The sequence below is a fragment of the Ammospiza caudacuta genome, chromosome 9, assembly GCF_027887145.1.
Source record: "Ammospiza caudacuta isolate bAmmCau1 chromosome 9, bAmmCau1.pri, whole genome shotgun sequence".
NCBI lineage: Eukaryota > Metazoa > Chordata > Aves > Passeriformes > Passerellidae > Ammospiza > Ammospiza caudacuta.
The window spans coordinates 6,867,946-6,887,720 of record NC_080601.1 but is presented as its reverse complement, the minus strand read 5'-3'; the positions used below and the strand labels follow the sequence as shown (position 1 = coordinate 6,887,720).

General features: G+C 49.5%; 1 protein-coding gene across 1 annotated transcript; it reads left to right on the top strand.

The window, feature by feature from the left end:
- The first annotated feature begins 10,138 nt into the window (after nucleotides 1-10,138).
- LOC131561236 (lysosomal acid lipase/cholesteryl ester hydrolase-like) lies at nucleotides 10,139-18,007 on the top strand. Its single transcript, XM_058810456.1, has 10 exons — nucleotides 10,139-10,211; nucleotides 12,030-12,119; nucleotides 13,033-13,198; nucleotides 14,633-14,831; nucleotides 15,039-15,148; nucleotides 15,479-15,615; nucleotides 16,004-16,147; nucleotides 16,558-16,629; nucleotides 17,175-17,240; nucleotides 17,667-18,007. The coding sequence occupies exons 2-10, from the start codon at nucleotides 12,036-12,038 to the stop codon at nucleotides 17,898-17,900; spliced, it is 1,212 nt and encodes a 403-aa protein (XP_058666439.1). The 5' UTR covers nucleotides 10,139-10,211; nucleotides 12,030-12,035; the 3' UTR covers nucleotides 17,901-18,007.
- The last annotated feature ends 1,768 nt before the right edge of the window (nucleotides 18,008-19,775 follow it).

Genomic DNA, 19,775 nt, shown 5'->3' with positions numbered 1-19,775 from the left:
GCCTCCATCTCCACATGCAAGTGAGAAGGGATGTCCTGGGTTTAAATTGCTGAGATGGCTGAGGGAAGGAGAGGTTGGATATTGCTCTTTGATCCCCCAGGCAAATCACATCACTAAACCTGATCTCCCTTTGTCCTGCCCAGCTGCCCAACACCACAACTTCAGGCTGGTCTCAGTGCAAATCACCTCTTTTAGGTGATATTAGTCCTGTAGCCCCTCAGCCTGAATGTGGAATGAAGATGGAAAGGAGAGCAGGAAAGCAGGAGTTGCAGCGGCCAGCTCCTCTCCCAGCTTAGTTGCCCACAGACATCAGAGCCTGGCCAATTGCTGAAATCACCACTTCAGTGAGCACTGAGGTTTATAGGAGATGGAGAAGCCAGGCCTGCTCAGGAATCAGGAACCCAGGTAGAACAATGTGATCCTCAGTGCTGTTTGCTTGTTGCTAAACCCACAGGAGTTTCACACCAATTGCATCCCCTGGCTGAGCTGGTCACTTAGGAAAGAGCTTCTTTCCCTTGGGGCTGTCCAGAGAGGTGGCAAATCCCTGTCAGATTCTGTCCCCATTCTGTCTGTGGAAACCCAGAGCACTGGGAATATTTCTCTGTCTGCTCTGGGGTGCCCTGACCCCCAGGGGAGCACTGACTTTGACCCTCATTCATGGAGAAAGTTTCCTGGACTTCAAGATAGACTGGAACCCACAAAAGTGTGAAACAGATTATAGAGAGTAAGAAATAAGAAACTGAAGAATTGGTAGGAAATTTAGGGTTTGGGATTTTTAGTGTGTTGTGGATGGAAGCAAGATAGGGGGCACAGGGTGTCATCCTGGGTTTCTTCTTCATGCTGCTTCTTCCTCCTTCTCCATGGGTTTGGGTGGCATTTTGTAATTGGGCAGAAAAGTCCCCATGGCAGCTCTTTGGGATCAGTTATTGGGTTAAAAGGGAAAATAATCCAGGGGTCAGCTCTTAATTGGACAGTTTAGTCTTAAAAGCCCTTGGAACAAGAGATTGTTGGCCATTTGGTGCCTTGTAATGAAAAGCTGCTGAACTCACAGTAGTGAGACTGTTTTACTGATAAGAAATGATAAACACCTGAGTCTGAACATGAACTACTGTCTCAAGTGCCTTCAGTCCAGACCCAGAGAAACCAACAGCTGGGACCCCCACAATTATCCATCTCCCTTAGATCTGCCCTTCACCATGTGCAAAGGAACCTTCCCCTGCTCCATGGCCAGCAGAGCCCTCACATATTTTTACTGATGTACAGTCTGGAAAATGAGATATCTACACATCCAGTCAGCTCTACAGGAAAAAGAAAGGACTTTCTAAGTGAGGTGGGAAGGATGAAAATCCATCTGGGCAAAAAACCTCAAGCATTCTGTCTTATAACTGCAATATAAATGTTACACACTCTTTATTATTTAGCAGCTTTGTTCTGCTGAGAGGTAGAAGCAGCTTTCAAAGGTAAGGTATTGATTTCATCAATATCTTAAAATGGAAATACAGTGACAGCAGAGACAGAAGGAACTCCTCCTGGTATCCCAAGATGTGGCAGAGAGGGAAGGACAGTCCTTGGGCATGGGGAGCCAGGGTGGAGGAGAGCAGAGCTCATCCTCAAAGCTGCTGCTCCCCAAGCACCAGCCCTGGGTAATGCAACCCAGCCCCTTCCCCATCCCTTTCACAGAGCCAAAATGGATGGATACCCAGGAAAATGCCTAACCACCAAGTTCTCCATGCATCAAAAGCTCAGCTGGAGTGGCAATAACTAAGTTATTAGCTAGAAGTTATTAGTTATAATAAGTGGCCTCTCAACTCAGCTGGGATCCTTCCTTTCAGCAATAGCCTGGGCTAGAAGGAGAACAGGAGAACAGGAGAATGGGACAACAGGAGAGCAGGAGAACAGGAGGAGAACACCAACCTGACCCTCTGCTTCCGGCTCTCCGTGCAGTCAGTGGGGTTGGTGGCACTGAGGGAACCAGTCCTTGGCTTATAAAAACACCCAGAGAGGCTGGGACTTGTCCATCAACACCTGCCTGTCCCTGCCCAGCCACACAGCTCAGGGGTTCAGACACTGCACCCCAAAAGCCACATCCCAAAGTTTGGGATGTGTCCCCACCGCTGGGAACACACAGGTCCTGTGGTGTCCTCTCCAGCTGGGACAGCATTTTTGGCATTCCTTGGCAGAGGGGTTCCAGCTGCTTTGTCTCTGCTCTGGGGGTGCCAGGCAGGCTGCTCATCCTGGATTTCCAGGTGTAGGTAAAGGGTCAGCTCTGCATGTCAGCACCAGGGCTGGGTTGAAAAGAAAGGGACAAATCTCAGGAGAGGAGGAAGAAATGCCACTTGCCTGAGACACTGGCTGGATTTTGTCAGTGTGGATATCCCAAGAGGGGAAATCCAAAGGGTGCACAGCAAATCTCCCATGGCAGGGGGACAATCAGCCCCCCAGGAGTCCATGAGCCCCTTTAAGCAGATTTTCCAGCCCCTCCACCTCTCCTCCTGCCAGGAGAGCAGTGGTGGTGGCAAGGGACCTTTGGGGTCTCCATCTCCACCCCAGCCTCCTGCTCACCCTGGTTTGGGGTGGTTTGAGCAAAATATTTCCTCTGTCAGTTGAAAATAGACACACATCTGTTGTTGTTTTCACCAGCAGAATCATTCTTTGGGATTTTTCCTGGGTTTAAATGCTGGCATAAAGAGCAGGATGAGGCACTTTGCAAGGGCTCTATTTAATTATGGAGCTTTTGGCTGCTGTTCCCCACACCCAGCCCAGGTCCTGGAGGAAGGAGGGGGTCTGGTGACAGCTACAGAGAGGCGGCAAAATGCTGGGTGAGGAGTTCCCTGCCCTGGCTGACCCTTCAGGCAGCACCAGACCAGGCAAAGTTGGGCATTCATTCGAGAAAAGAGAACAAAAACCCTGCTGAGAAGTGCCAGAGAGCAAAGAGGGCTTAATCTTCAAGCTGACCTAGGAAGAAAATGAGGACCCAGCAGAAATTATGAGAGACATGAGCAGAAATGAGAATTTTCTCCCTCAGCTTCCCTGCTACTACAGCCTGGGCATTTAACATTGTTCCAGTGACCTTCTGAGGGTCCTGGAATAGTGTTACGGAATATTCCAGTGACTCTCTGAGGTCACCTGCTCCTTCCCACCACCCTGAAGGATGATGATGGGGGGATCTCCCCAAAATCCCTCCCTAGCCCAGCTCAGGACCTTCAGACTGTGGCTCCCTGCAGTGCTCACCCTGTCCCCCAGTGTCCCCTGCTGCCACCAGAGCAGGGACAGGCTGTGAGGTGCACAGAGTTTCTCCTTGTCCCCAGAATGCCCCAAAGCCAGACCCCACAAGGGTTGTGGGCAGGAATGCCCACAGGGAACAGGGGCTAGGCCAGGTCTGGGGTCCCCATATTCTCACAAGCAGCTTCTGGCCTCCAGGCTCACCTTCATCTCCCTCCTGGGCTTGCAGGAAGCCTGAAGAGCCTTTCCTGGTCCTTCAGAGGTCCTTCCTCTCCCAGAATGCCCGTTCCCCTTCGAGCCTCTCTGAACAAGCTGTGGGCTCTTGCCCCCTTATTTCCCCAGCCCCTGCCCCACCTCCTGAACCTCTCCTCTCCTCCTGGGCAGGCTGGGCCACTTTTGGGAAGGGTGACTCCACACCTGGCCCTCGGGCTGCACTCAGGACACAGGAGATGTGTTGCACATGCAAGGGCTGGGAGAGGGGATAATCCCCTCTGCTTGGCACTGGGGAGGCTGTACCCCTATGCAGAACCCAGATTTGGGCTCCCAGGGACTACTGGGACACCCCCACATGGGATAATCCCCTCTGCTTAGCACTGGGGAGGCTGCAGCCCCATGCAGAACCCAGATTTGGATTTCCAGGAACTACTGGGACACCCCCACATGGGATAATCCCCTCTGCTTAGCACTGGGGAGGCTGCAGCCCCATGCAGAACCCAGATTTGGGTTTCCAGGGACTACTGGGACACCCCCACATCGGGATGATCCCAGAGATGGTGGGTGGAGGCCGAGGCCAAGGCCAAGGTGCAAGGAGAGGCTGGGCTGGCTCAACCAGAGCCAGTGGCTGATTCCCCCTGCCCAAGGGGCTCCCAGAGGCACAGGGAGAGCCCCAGAGGCACAGAGAGAGGCCCAGAGGTACAGAGAGAGCCACAGAGCAGCACAGAAAGCCTGGCTGTCCTCAAAGAAACAGCCTGAAAATGTGAGCAGGGCAGCCCTGGAGCCAGGCTGGGATCCCCCAGCTCCACATGTCCACTAACAGATCCAGAAAACATCAAGGCCTTTGCTTTTCCCCTCAGCCAGGGCAGCACAAATTTTGTTGGCACAAATCCCTCTGAGCACAAATCCCACTTGTGAGCTCCTCACCAGGAGCCAGGACAGCCACAGCTGGAGCCAGGACAGGCTTTTCCTCACTAAAAGGAGCTGAGGGGACACAGGGAGCCTGGGAAGATCCATGTCCAGGCATGGCAGCAGCAATGGCACGGCCACCCCTCCTTGCTTTGCCACCCTGTGAAATACAAAGCTGTGTTTCGTGTCAGGTACATACAGACAATGTGTGTATTTGTGATTGCGATATGTGTGGAGATTGACCGTGGGACAGTTGCGAATTCTAATAATAACTGAGGAAAGTAAAGCGTGGAAAAAGGCCTTTGAACCTCTCTTTTGTTTGCAATTAACCCTGCTTGATTTAGGAGCATTGGAATTAAAGCTTTAAGGATGTTGCTTTTTGCTTGCATTTAATCCATAAAGAGCTCTGCAATAATAACCTTTTGAAGTATAATTTTAGACTATTACTTGTATCCTTGAAACTATAGCTTTGGAATATATATAAAGGAAACATGCTTATCTCACACCTTAATAAAGCAGAGAAAAACAGCTTGAGAAAGGAAGATGAACATCACCTCAAGGATTTATGGTTTCAACCAAGAGAAGCTGGACATCACTGTTATGAGATTTATAGTCTCTGCAATTAAAAGGTGGATCCACATCTGGGGAGCTGGACTCCACCAGATGGGATTTGTCTTTCTTCTTTCAGAAACTGGACTGTCACCATCTGGGGATACGCCTTTTGAGATACATCCTGAGAAAAACTAAATCACAATAGTGTATAGAATTGTGACGGAAAAATTGGGAAATAGAAACTGCTGATGAGTAAAAATTGGAATAGAAACTGCTGAGAAAGCTGATAAGTACCCCTATAAATACCTGTAACCATGAATTATCGGTGTGCAGTTGGAGGGAAAACTTCCCCCACTGTACCCAGCGCTGTATTGCTCATACTTTACCATATTAAATAATAAATTGATTGCTGCTTGAATATTGGCCTAGTCAAGCTTCTCATTCATAATAACCCTCAGCCCAGCAGCCAAGGGACAAGTGCCTGTCCTTGAAGCCCACGAGGTGTTTCCAGCCCTGAGCTGGGGTGGTTTGCACAATAGCTCCAGATGGAGGGTGGGGAGGGGTTTAGGGACAGGAGCAGTAAAAAAATCAGGTAGGGAGGGAGCTCAGCACAGAGTCCTGCTTGGCCCTCTGGTGACAGAGGAAAGTGATGCCTCAGGTTTAACTTTTATATTTTTCAGATTCTGAGCTGCTTTAGTGTGTGGGTCTGAGCTTCACATTAAGGGATGGTGAGCTCTGTGCACAGAGCAGGGAGACAAAACAATTCCTGCTCTAGCTGGGGACCAAGGACAAATGATCCAAATCTCAGGCCCAAGAGCACAAACAACGTGGGCTGAAGAGAGAAAAACAAGCAGAATGGCACTGGATGGGCTAAAGCTGGAATTGGACAATGAACTGCAGTTTGCAAATGAACCAGAACTTATAAAAGTGTGAGACCTTGTGACCAGTTGGGCATTTTGTGACCATTTTGGGTTCATTTTGTGCCCATTTTGGTTCATCTTGGGTGCAGCCCTGGCTGGACTCTTGTGCTGCCCAAGGTGGATTCATGGAGGAGATCCTTTTAATAAATCCCTTCTTTATTCTTTAACTCTGTCTAGCCTCTGTTCTAGGTCAGCCTTCTCAAGGCACCAAAAGCAAACCAGAGGCAGGGGTGGCCTGGGGTTTTGGAGTTGGGTGGGATTTTTTCACCAGCAGATTTTACATTCTGTTACTGACAAAGCAAGGAAGCCCAAGTTTTTTCTAAATTAAACTTAGCAGCACTGATGGCACACACAGAAAGGAACATCCCACAGAAGGAACACCAAAAACCTTTATAAATCAGCTGAAAGTGATTCCCATCCTCTCCCAGGAGAGAGCTCCATCCCCACAGAGCCCTGGGTGGCCAGGGCCAGGCCACACAACCACCTCATGCTCTGGGACATGTGGGGTTTGTTGGGTTTGGGGATTCTCATACACCAAACCTCCCCACTTTCCGCGAGGGGTTGGGCAGGAGCTCCTTCCCCTCACCAGCACTTTCACAGCACCCTCTGCTGCCCAGACTGTCCTGTTTCCTTTGGAGTGCACCATCCCATGGACAGGGAGAGCTCCAACACTGCCAAGTCTCAACTTCTTTCTGCCAAGGTCAGGATTAAATGTGTGAGATGGTGTTTCTTGATGGGACTCAGATGTTTATTAGTTCTTATCTCTGTCACAGTCTCACAAACCCTGAGTTCTACAGCACTTCACTCTAACAAACTAAAAATGGAGCTCCATCTCTCTCTCTCTACAAGGCCTTTTAAGGATAAACTGTCCAATTAAGAAATGACACCTGAATTATTTTTACTTTCAACCCAATAACCAACCACCCATGGCCCACAATGTGGAGTTTTTTATCCAGTTACACAAAACCACCCAAATCCATGGAGAAGAAAGTGAAGGAGAAGAAGGTGAAGAAGAAGGTGAAGAAGAAGGCCCAGCCTGTGCCCTAAAACCTCCATCTTGTTTATATATATTGCTGTATTCTAAACCCTTTAACTCTTAGTTTCCCACCCTGTGATATCACACATTTATGTTCAAACTGCACACCCACAATCCCAGTTCTACCATTCCATTTTGGAAGCTTCTCCATGGCCTCAGGTCAATGCAGTGTTCTCTTGGGGGTCAGGGTTTGTCTAAACCCTTAAACTCTGAGTTTCCCACCATGTGATATTACACACTTCTATTCAAACTCCACACCCACAATCCCAGATTATGGCAAGACTTGAATTCTACCATTCATTCAGATAGAACTGAATTCTATTATTCCATTTTGGAAGATTTTCCATGGCCTCAGGTCAAATGCAGTGTTCTCTTGGGGGTCAGAGCCTGGCAGCACAGAAAGTCCAAAATTCTCAGCAACCAACACAATTGTCTCTCCAACACAAGACCTCAGTGCCCCCATGACCAGCCAGCAGCAAGCTGAAGAGCAAGGAAATTTAGGAAAAATCTAATTTTTTCCCCAGCACAGGGCAGAGGGTCTCAGGTGCCTCTCTGCCCACGTGTGGGGGATGCTCCTTCCCAAGGCTCCCACCATGGTCACACCAGTCCTGTCCTGGCAGCAGCACTGGTGGGAAGCAGCCCAGTGTTCACCCTCTGGCTGCTTTGCAGCAATCCCCTTCCCTCCAATGGAGGGAAATAAAATAACTGTTCAAACCTATGGAATGAGCTTGGCTCAAAACTCTTAATTTTTATCCCGATTTTAATTTTTTCTGATTTTCTCATGTCTTAGCAGGCTGTGCAGTGATTCACCCTGGGGGGCTGCCCACTGATGTGGCCCTGAACTTGATGCCAGGACCAGGAGTGTCCATAGGAACCTTTCTGACGTCCTGTGCCCAAAAGAAAGGCAAACTCTGTCGGTGCTGGGAGGAAGAGGGAGTGGCTTTTTTCTCATCTAGGCATACCTGATCCTGTTCTTCCACCTTTCCTCCTCTCCCTGCAGGGGGAAAATCAGATTCTTCTCAGAGCCAGTGCTTATTTGAGGGTGAGGCAGCTGGGAGGGCTCCTGGCGCTGCCTGCAGCTAGTCCTTGGTGAAGAGCAGCCATCGGAGATCCAGCTAGAGGTGGAGACATCGAGGATTTCCAAAGCCTGTCTGCATTTGAGCAAGCGTGGCTGGGCCAGACCTGGAGGTGCTGGCTGCAGGAGGGATGCAGGATCCCACACTCAGCACCAGGGCCCTGTAGCAAGGAGTGGAGAGGTGGCCACCAAGGCAGAGGTGACAAAAATGACACCCAGTGTCGCAGACATCTTTTATGAAAAATCCTTTCCTTGGGATTTTTCCTCCTGAGAAGCTGGGAGGCCTCAGGAACAAAATGTAAACATTGATTATCTGCTGCTGTGGAATGCAACAAGTGGATCTGTGATTGACCCATCTTGGATGTTTGTAATTAATGGCCAATCACAGTCAGCTGGCTCGGACAGAGCCCGAGCCACAAACTTTTGTTATCATTCCTTCCTATTCTATTCTTAGCTAGCCTTCTGATGAAATCCTTTCTTCTATTCTTTTAGTATAGTTTTAATGTAATATATATAATAAAATAATAAATTAAGCCTTCTGAAACATGGAGTCAGATCCTCGTCTCTTGCCTCATCTTGAGACCCCTGTGAACACCGTCACAACCCAGAGCTCCTGTGACCTGTCACCATCCCTGCAGGCCCCTCCTCAGGCAGCTCCTGGCCAAAGGCATCACCAGCTGGCAAGAGGGGAAGCCTCGCAAGATGTGAAATCTCCATCCACAGCTCCTTCCCTCCCTGGGGATGGATTTAGTTTCCTTTTTTTTTTTTTTTTTTTTTTTAATAGAGCACCCCTTGAAGTCACTGTTTGTCAGAGCCCAGGAAATTCCTCTGCCCAAGACCCCGTGCCTTTGATTTAGCCCTTGCAAAAAAATAATTGCCAACTTTTATATGAAGAATTACAAGCCATGAAAGTTTAAGTAGAATGACAGTAAATTTATCACAGGGTGGAAAAATAGATTTTTTGGGGGGGTTTTAGAATGGGGGTTCAGGGGACAAGATGGAGGAATCTGGGTGTGTCCAGCCTTTCTCTTTCTTCTTCTTGGCCTCCATCTTCTGGGTGATGTTGGCACTTTTGGATTGGTTTAGAGTAGAAACTCACTGTCTAACATAGATGATAGGCATTGGGAAGTTATTGTAAATATTGTACATGTAGTTTTTAGTAACAAATGATGACACCACCCTGAGGGTGGCCAGTGTGCCTCTGTCTGAGCAGACCCCAGCTGGACAGAGAAAGAATTTTATAGATAAGAAACAATAAGCAACCTTGAGAATGAGAACTGAAGAGTCCCGACTCCTTCTTTGACAGCCAGGCTGGGAAAAGAGATTTTCTAACGCATCCCATGTCAGGAGTTTAGTTCAAGCATGGCTTAAAAAAAAGGCCATGAAGCCATGCAATTGAGAGAAAAGTAAAAGGTAGTTGCGAAGCAGTTCCAAAAGCAGTTCCCAGGCTGATTACTATAAACAATTAGACTCTCTCAGGCATCACTCTATAAACAATAAGGTTCTCAGGCAGTCTTCCCATAACAAGTGTAACACCCTCTCTGGGAAAAGATGGCACCCTGGGAACAGATGTGGAAGTTTTGGGAACCTTTCATATCACAGTGGGAACACTGGTTTTGTTTTGTGTAAACAATTGTCGGTATTGTAAAACAAAAGGAGTGGTTAGAGTTTTCTCTGTTAGCCTATCGTAAACCTGGATTTTGGAATATGCATGAAGTTAATTAACACTGTTATTTAAAGTGACTGATCAATCAATAAATCGGAGTTCAATGCATTATAGGATGGTCGTCTCCCCCTCACTTCAACAATCCCAGGGTCACTGTGACCAGCGGAAATCCTGAGAACCGCTGGGACTGGGATGTTCTGCATTTTCAGGCTCATTCTGTGCCAGGAGGCAGCAGGAAGACACAAAAGGGGCTTTCCCAGTGGAGTTTGGTGGGATGAGCTGGTCCCACTCATCCCCTTGCACCAAACCAGCCCCAGCGCAGGTGAGAACCCTCAGTGCCCACCCTGGGCTCCACAGGGGCCACAGCCACGCCAGGTGACTCCATCGGCTGGAACCAACCCGTTTGTCACAGCTCTGGGTGGAAACACTGCCAGGGCAGCCCGGCAGCCCTGGGGTGAATTCCAGCTCGGCAGGAGGAGGGACCAGAGGGAGTGGCGGCTCCCAAATCTCCCGAATCGGGAGCAGAGGCAGCTCCAGCCCCATGGGAGCGGCGTGAGCAGCCAGCAGCACCTTCTGCTCGGGGCACAGCGGGGACAAGGGCTCTTCTGGACACTACGGGTAATCCCTGTGCTCGGTGCCACCCTGGGGACAGCGGGACAGGGCCCCTGGACAGCCCCAGGGAATATCCTCCAAAGGAATGTCCTGCTCAGGGAAGGGGTGGGAGTGTTTGGAGAGGGGTCAGGACATTGATGCTGTTCCTATTTACCCTGCCGCACCTCTGGGATGTCACAAGGTGTGCTGGGATGAGGGACATGTCGCAAAGGGAAATTTTGGGAGTTTTCCCAAGCTGGCTGCTGGGAGGAAAGGGCCATCCATCCCAAGCAAGGCTCTGCCCTGGAATTTGCATGCCCTTCTCCTGACGCTACGTCACAAAAAATGTGCTCTGCTGGCTTTGCTAAAGGCTCGCCCTAAAAATACCAACTCCAGAGCCTGGTGGAGACCAGCGACAGGCGACAGCGTCCCCAGATCGCACCTGGCGGGCTCCGGGGGATGGTGGGGTGGGAGATGGGGTCCCTGGGGCCGGGCACGGCCGCCCCTTGGCGGATCTGAGAGCGGGCGGAGCCGCAGGGCCGTGCCCAGGTGAGCGCTGCAGGTGCGCCCATCCTCCGCTGCCACCGCTCCGGGAGGGACCGGCTGGCTTCTGTCACCTCCCGCAGCACGGGCAGCCCGCGGCAGGATCGGGGACAGCCGCGAAGGGACAGAAATCTGCTCCCAGATCTCCTCAATTTCGCTTGGGTGGGTGCAAGATACCTGGCGCTGGCAGTCAGTGGCACTTGGTGCCATGATCTAGTTGAGGTGTTAGAACATGGGTTGGACTCGATGATCTTAAAGGTCTCTTCCAACCTAGAAATTCTGTGATTCTGTAATTTGGGAATCCCTGCTAAGTTCTTCCACAGAATTAAACTCCTCTAAGTAGCTGAGGGAACTTCTCTAGGTAGCAGAAATACTGCTGCAAATTTGTCACCTCCAATAAATTTACCCATTCCTATGTGGCAGAGATCTGCCCACAGCAGAGGGATTGGAACAAAATTATCTTTAAGGTCCTTTTCCAGCCAGAGCATTCTGTGATTCTGTTTCTGTCAGATAAAGTAGCACAGTGAGATGTTTTGTGGTAGGAACAAGCTGAAGTAGACACCAAAATCCTTCCCAGGAAGAACAGGGGTGTCCTGAGATGGCATCTCACTCAGGTCTGCAAAAACAAGCCCAGGGTGTCCCAGGGTTTCTCCCAGCCATAAGGAGAACCCAAGCAGACCACATTGTTTGATTTCTTCTTAAGAACGTGGCCCTGAAACTTAAAACTGGGTGGTTTACTCCTCATTAGGTCAGCTGTCGGTGGAACAAAATAACATATTCTTCCAACTATCCAAGAAATTATTTTAAATGGATGATTTATAATCACCTCCTCGAAATCCAGGTTTGCCCAGGCACATATAGATGTACCTGTACCTCTGTGTGTTTCTGTATATGAGAGCCTATGGAGAATGTGGGATTAAAATGGGATGGAATTTGGACTCTGGCTTTGTTCAAGATTAGCAAAACGAGCCATTTTCAGAATTGGAGGACTTCTGCTTTAGAATAATTTAACCCATGGAGGGGTGAGGTTGGTATCCTGGTGGAAGTGCAGGGCAGATCAAGAGAACTCCCCACAGCTTCTGTGCCAGCAAAGTCTCTCAAGGTTTTGACAACATTTTGCAGAGCACCATGACGTGGCTGTTTCTCACCATTTCTTGTTTCTGTGCCTGTGCCAGTGCCAGCAAAATCCCTCAATGTTCTGACAATGGTTTGCAGAGCACCATGATGTGGCTGTTCCTCACCATCTCTTGTTTCTGTGCTAGTGCCAGCAAAGTCTCTCAAAGTTCTGGCAGTGTTTTGCAGAGCACCATGATGTGGCTGTTCCTCACCATCTCTTGTTTCGTGCTCGTCGCTGCAAAGTCAGAGGAGAACCCCGAGGTGTCCATGGATGTTGTAAGTCCCTTCTTTTGCTGCTGGGTTGAGCAAGTTACCCACATGGTCTGTGCAAGACCCACGGGCTCTGTTTGCCTTCACTGAGGGTTGACACCACGATTTTATGAGATATTTGTCTCCCTGCTCTTACATGCACAGAGATTTATGGCAGGAATTTATGCGGGGATGTCACAGACATCTTTTATGAAAAATCCCTCCTGAGAAGCTGAGAGGCCTCAGGAACAAAATGTAAACATTGATTATCTGCTGCTGTGGAATACAACAGGTGGATGTGTGATTGGTCCATGTTGGTTGTTTCTAATTAATGGCCAATCACAGTCAGCTGTCCAGACTGTCTGGTCAGTCACAAGCCTTTGCTATCATTCTTTTTTTATTCTTAGCCAGCCTTCTGATGAAATCCTTTCTTCTATTCTTCTATTAGTATAGTTTTAATAATAGTATAGTTTTAATTTTATATATATCTATATCTATATCATCTATATCTATATCATCTATATCTATATCTATATCTAAAATAAAATAATAAATCAAGCCTTCTGGAACATGGAGTCACATTCTCATCTGTTCCCTCATCCTGAGACCCCTGTGAACACCATCACAGGGGGAGGGCTTTGTTCCAAGTCAGCAGGTTTGGTCAGGACAGCCCTCACAGCCCTCTCAGGCTCAGAGCTGGGCTGTCTGTGCTGCCCTGCTCTTGATTGCAACACAAAAAATGACAATTCTTCACCAGACCTGCCAAAAACTCTGGCTGGAGTCATGACATCACCATGGGGACATTGGGAGAGACTGAGCCCAGCTTCCCCCTGGTGTCACCATCAGCAGCACAGATGGCTCTGCCCAGCCAAGCCCTGCCACCCCTGAGGACAGAGACTCTCCTTAGGGACTGTCCCTTGCTCTCCTTCCCTTCCCACAGGGCGAAATTGTGCGGTACCACGGGTACCCCTACGAGGAGCACGAGGTGCTGACAGAGGACGGATATTTCCTCACCCTGCAGAGGATCCCCCACGGCAGAGGCAGCCCAGGGAGCTTCAGCCTCTCCCACAAGGCAGGGGCGCCGCCATCCAACATGTTCTGTCCCCGTAAGTGCCACAGGGAGCTCTGCCTGCCCCTGCCACCCTGAGGGCTTGGCTGGGCTGCAATAACCCACAGCCAAGGCAACCTCACCGTGGGATGGGTGCTTGTATTTGTTTTGGTTGTGGGCAAATTTGGGAGAGAACTTTTAAAGGAGCTTTTTTTGAAAAGCAGATTTAATTGTGGTTTTTTTTTGGGGTTTTTTTTTTTTTTTATTGGTCTTGGAGAAATTTTTTATTTTGGAGAAAAGTGGAAAAAACTTGTTTAAACAAAAACTTTATTAAACAATAGAACTAATACTATATTAAACAATACTCTTTTTTTTGCTGTTTTAAAAGAGATGACAAGCTCAGAAAGTCTCTTTTCTGGGTTGCAGTTTAGTTTACTTAGTCTCTTATTAGTCTTTTTGGTGCTGGAAATGCTGCAGCTCAGGTTTGGTCTGGGGGGTTACAGGTGTGAGCTATTGGTGGTTTTTTGGGTGTCCAGTTTAGAGTAGGTTTAAAGAAAAGGAAAAAAAAATTAGAGTAGGTTTAGAGTAGGTTTAAAGAAAAGGGAAAAAATTACACTTTAGGGAAATTTTTTGCTAACTAAACTAACTAAAATAAAGGAGAGCTTTTTGTTGTTTGTTTATTTGCAGACAACACAGTTTAGGACAAGGAATATGGAGGAGTGAGTGTAGTGTTTGAAAATAAACTGCACAGTTTGGGGTTTTTTTTCTTTATTCTTTGGAATAAGTCTTAAAGGTGCAAAACTTATTATTCAGCATAAACAGAACAGATGGCTGGGGATAAAAGCATCATATAGTCAGCCCAGGACGGTGCTCCAGGAGGAAGCTGTCCCTGTAGGAAAAAGCAGGCAAATAGCCTCAGGAGCAGAAGAAATGCAGGTGCCCACCATGCTGACCTTGTTCTGAGAGGATTTGCCCCAAAAAGGAAGGAGGATGAATGGGGCAGAGAAATCTCGCCCCAGGTTTTAAAAAACAGAAGTGGAGCAGCAAAAAGCCATTAGTGAGGAAAGGAAAACAAACCAGGCAGCCAACCCAGTGCCATCTCAGTATTTTGCATCTTTCCTGTGTCCAGGAAGGAAGATTTGGGGATCTCCCTGTTCTGCACTGAAACCCCAGCTTCAGAGCAGTGGTGGGGTCATGCCCAGTTCTTGTCGTGTACATGGCAAATAAGTGAGAAAAAAACCCAGATTTCCAGTGTCTGCCCTGGCCTTCTTCCAAAACAGCTCCACAGAGAGGCTGAGGACAGAGGACAGAGGACAGAGGACAGAGGACAGAGGACAGAGGACAGAGGACAGAGGACAGAGGACAGTGTCCCTGCCCTGGTGTCACTTCCCAGGGCTGCTGTCAGAGCATGAATGTGAATGTGAGTCAATCATGTGAATGTTCGATTTTGCTCATGGTCACAGAAAATTATTCCTTCTCTTCCTTCCTCCAGCTCCAAAGGCTGTGGTACTCCTGCAGCATGGCCTGGTGTTGGAGGGAAGCAACTGGGTCACCAACTTGCCCAACACCAGCCTGGGCTTCATCCTGGCCGACGCTGGCTACGACGTCTGGATCGGGAACAGCCGGGGCAACAGCTGGTCACGGAAACACCAGGAGTTTGAGTTCCACCAGCAGGAATACTCAGCTTACAGGTATTTTCCATGAAACTGGAGGCTTAGCAGGTCCCTGGTACCCTCAGCAGTGCGTGCAGGCCGGAGGAGAGGTGCTCCTGGCAGTCACACCCTCTGCCATTGGGCAGAAATTGGGTTGTCAGCTCCTGCCAAAGCGCTTGCCCGCACCCAAGCAACCATGGCAAGGTCAGAAAAGGTGATTTTGTCACATGCCTGTCTCCCCTGCAGCTTCCATGAGATGGCCATGTATGACCTTCCAGCGTCCATCAACTACATCCTGCAGAGAACGGGGCAGGAGCAGTTGTACTACGTGGCTTATTCCCAAGGCACCACCACAGGTACTGAGGAGGAGAGCAGGCCTGGCAGGGTCACACCAGCTGTGCACCCCAGCCTGGGAGTGCTCCTAAAACCTTGGTCAGGGAGTGTTCCTAAAAAAGGAAGGGAAATGTCCGGGTATTTCCAAATAACAAAAAGGAAAAGAGCAGGTAATTGTTTTAACAGAAGAGTTTTGAGCACTGGCAGCCCCAAACTGGGTTCATCTCATTGCTGCCAGAGCCTGACCTGCTGGAGCCACCTCTGAGGGGCTTTAAGGTGGGCACACACACCTGGAAGCCAACATCTGCCTCGGGAACAGCAGGGCAGGGTCTGCTTCCCTCTCCCCCATGCAGGTTTCATTGCCTTCTCCTCCATTCCCGAGCTGGATCGCAAAATCAAGATGTTCTTCGCCTTGGCTCCCATCACTGTCAACTCCCACATGAAGTCCCCCCTGGTGAGGGTGTTTGACCTCCCCGAGGCGCTGATCAAGGTGTGTCCTCAGCATAGGTGAGGTGTGAGGGGGAGGAGGGACTGGGAGGCTCACCTGAGACAGGCAGGGCTCCTCCATCACCTCCATCTCCCCACTCTGGGCGTTTGTGCGTGTGCTGTGAGCCTGGAGGGCAGGCAGGTCATCCTCCTGTCCAGCCTTCATCACAGAGCTATTAACAGGGATTGGGTATGGGTCCCTTCTCCTGGGAGAAACCTCTCCTAGGAAGGTCAGGGCTCTTCCAAGGCCGTGGCCTTTTCTGAAAAGCCAAAATGATGAAGCACAGCAAAGTTGTCGGCAAACTTTCAGGGGTGAGCAAAGAGGTGGGGAGCACCTGGAGGCAAAACAGAGCGTGATGCACCCCACTGATCCACCCCTCTGACTTCCACAGATCATTTTAGGCAAGACAGTGGTCTTTGATAAGGGTGAGGTGTTGAAGCAAGTGATTTCCACCATGTGCACCTACCCCATGCTGAAGACCGTGTGCTCTTTGGTGTTTTACCTGCCTGGTGGGTTCACCAACAGCTTGAATGTGGTATGTACACTGCAGCTTCCCTCTCCAGAGATCCCCTTCCTCACTGTCCCAGCCTGAGCTGTGCATCTGCTGCCTCCATGCCCTTCCACATCTTTGGCTGGTAGAAAAATTCAACCTGGAGGCACCAGGGTGGGGGGTGTGAATCATTGGTGAAATTCCTTAATATTCCAAGAAGGAAATGTGTTAGGGACAACACACAGAGCTGAGCTTTGCAAAAGGATCCTGAGCATGAGGTATGGAGCCTTAGTTTACCTTGGGAACAAGGCAGGCTCCTACCATGGGATTTGCTCATCTTGCTGCAGGGAGCTCAGTGTGGGTGAGGCTGGTGTGGCTACTGAACAGGTTTGGTTTTATTTCTGATGTGGGTTTTTTGGGGGAGCAGAGAATAAACCTCTCTGATGGTCCTGCAGAGCCGCATGGATGTGTACCTGGCCCGCTACCCTGACTCCACATCCCTAAAAAACATGTTGCACTGGCGCCAGGTAACACCTCCTGTTCTCCTCCCTCTGCTCGGGGAATGATCTGGGAATAAAAATAGGAACAATCCCCCCCTGCTCCCCCTGCAGAGCTGTGTGAGGGAGGGAGGGGAAAGCTGAAACACTGCTGCAAATAAAGTCATTTATCCCAACAAAAGAACTGGGGCTTGTAGGAGGAGGAGGTGGAACCTGGTGATAAACCAGGACAGGAGATGCCAGAGGGAAAGCTGAGGGTCAGAGAGACCACTAATGGTACAACTAATTATTGAAAATGTTCTACTCAGATCCTCCTGCTGATGGCATTGACCACAACACACAAAAATCTTGCCCAAAGTTGTCTGATTCATGTCTCTTTTGAGGCTCTTGGCTGTACACCAGGTTCTTCACTGTGGGTTTCCTGGGGCTGGGCTCTCCTCCCAAAATCCAAATGTAAAAATGGCATCCCTGAGCCTTGGTGGCAGGAGGGAGCACTGCAGTCCCCTGTCACCTCTTTTATCTGTCTTAGAGCCCCCTCCAATGTGTGGATAATGAACATAACTCTCCTTTTCCAGCTCTATCAGACTGGAGAATTCAAGCATTACGATTACGGCAGTGACAACGTGCTTCATTACAACCAGGTAAGAGAGAGCCATGCTCAGAGAAAAAATAAAATAAATATTCCAGTGGCTGAGACTGCATTTGGACAACTGAGCAGCCTGGAATAGTGGAAGGTGCCCCTGCCCACAGCAGGGGAGCTGGGACAAGATGATGTTTGAGGTCCATCCCAACCCAAACCATGCTGCGATTCCATGAATTACATGGTATTTATGGAATTTGCTTTGTATGGGGAAGCAGGTTCATAACTTTCTAATAAAAATAAGTAACTCAGTCACTCAGTGATGACTTTTTGACCCTCTGGTGGAAAGAACAGGAGCCCAAGGCACAGTGAGGCTCCCTGGTGATAGCTCCTCTTCTATCCCTTGGGATAAGGGAGAAATTCCAAGCAGCCACCAGGACACACTTTGAATTTTTGGCCTGCCCTTTGCCTCCCTCCTGTCTTGCAGAGCACTCCTCCCTTCTATGAGCTGGAGAACATGAAGACTCCGCTGGCTGCCTGGTATGGGGGCAAGGACTGGATCTCAGCCCCTGAGGACGTGAACATCACCCTGCCCCGCATCTCCAACGTGGCCTACAAAAAGTACATCCCCGAATTTGTCCACTTTGACTTCCTCTGGGGCAAGCAGGTCTACGAGCAGGTCTACAAAGAAATGCTTGACCTGATGGAGAAGGGTGCCTAGAGCTGGAGCAGTGATTGTTGGCTTCTCCATGACTTCTGGGGCATCTTTCATCTTGGGGGGGAAATTATTTTAAAAAAGAAGAAAAACTGGGGGGAAAAGCTCAATAAACTGCTACACTTGGTCTGGATTGATATTGCTCTGTCCAGTGAGGGCAACCAGGCAATGCAATGACTGGGGAAGCACTCTGGACTGAGGTTCAGTAGGCTGAAGTTGAGCACAGCCCTCACACCCTGAGTCTCCCACGTGCCTCCCTCACCACCAGTTTAGTGGAATTTGGCTCCTGGTGGCCATTGTGGACTCTGGGCTCCTTGAGCTTGGGTTCCCAGCTGCAAACAGCTGGCCAGGAGCCCCGTGCCCTCCTGGATGCTGGTGTCCCACAGGGATGGGATGAAGCCACGTGGTGGATGGGTCCTGCTTTATTCACCTTCTGGCGGCGCTTCCACACCAGGAATCCCAACATCCCGGCACTCACTGCCTTCCTTCAGGGCAGGAAGGAGCTATGAACATCCTGCCTGGTGACAATGAAGAGTGGCCACGGGTTTGTATCCATGAGATCCTCCCACTTTACTAACAAAGGGGACATCTTCCTCAGATTCATGCTGATTTGGATAATCTCACTTATGCACAAAGGAGTTTCAGTAAGTTCCAGCAGGAAACACCATTTTACACCACTTCAAGCTACCCTAAGGCACAAACCCAGCTGCAAAGGCCACCTTTTGCTGTCTCTCAGGGAGACAGAAGAAGAGTGTGGTGGACAGCAGCAACGAGCCTAAATCTGTTTCCAGCTTCTGGGTTAAATTGTTAATGATACCTTGATCAGAGGAGGAATCGTGAATTTGCCAGTTTGTGTATCTACCATCTTAAAATACGCCTGGGAGCAAGCAGGGCAAAGGATAAGGTTCTCTTTCCACAAATATGTAATAATAATAATGATAATGATAATGATAATAATAATAAAGTGGATAGGGTCTACTGGGCTCTGTGTGGTTGTACTGTTAACTAAAGGTTAAAACTCTGGAGAAATTGGCACAGGGTGCCCAGAGCAGCTGTGGCTGCCCCTGGATCTCTGGAAGTGCCCAAGGCCAGGTTGGATGGGGCTGGGAGCCACCTGGGATAATGGAAGGGGTGGAATGAGGCAGGATTTGAGGTCTCTTCCAACCCAAACCATTCCAGGATTCTGTGGGTGTGAAGGTTTTCAGCACAGACCTCTCACCAGGTGCAGGTGCAATGCTCCTCATGCTTAGGGATCATTTCCAGATGATCCTGATGCCTCCAGCATGTCCCTGCAGGGAAGAGGTGGGTGGTGAGGAGGGCGTGGAGCCCAGCACAGCTGCTCTGCAGAGCCAAACTGAGGGGTTTTAGCAGCTGAGCTTCATCCAGGAGTCTGGAGATGGTGGCACAGGGCTGGCACTGCTCAGGTTAGCACCTGTAAAGTGCTTCACTTTCTGCCCTTAGAGCTGGAACTGACCACAGCAGAAAACGGGGCAGGGTGAGGCCATGGCAGGGTGCAGGAATGAGGCTATAGGTCAGATAGGATCTGCCTGGATTGCCAGTGATTAGCTGCCTCACTTAGGACATTTGTAATGACATCTTTTTCTCTGTGATCAGCTGCTCGAGGCAGGGCCATGCCCTGGAGCAGCACCTTACAGGGCTGCAGTGTGCTCATGCCATGGATAGCAGTGCAAATGGAAAATAAACACACTGAGAGGCTGCCAAGATGCTCCCCATGCAAACTTCTGAAAAGCTGGCAGGAAATCAGAATCACAGAATCCTTAGAGACCCCCCCAAGATCATCAAAGCCAACCACGTTCACCACTAAACCACTAAACCACACCTGCCATTTATTCAAATTCAGTTTTTTATTCAAATTCAGTT

What these genes read in the sequence shown, in the direction of transcription:
- LOC131561236 (XM_058810456.1), top strand. Translation starts at nt 12,036, where the DNA reads ATGATGTGGCTGTTCCTCACCATCTCTTGTTTCGTGCTCGTCGCTGCA. An exon ending in CAGGAATACTCAGCTTACAG is followed by an intron (nt 14,832 to 15,038) that starts GTATTTTCCATG and finishes TCTCCCCTGCAG; the next exon opens with CTTCCATGAGATGGCCATGT. An exon ending in ACATGTTGCACTGGCGCCAG is followed by an intron (nt 16,630 to 17,174) that starts GTAACACCTCCT and finishes CTCCTTTTCCAG; the next exon opens with CTCTATCAGACTGGAGAATT.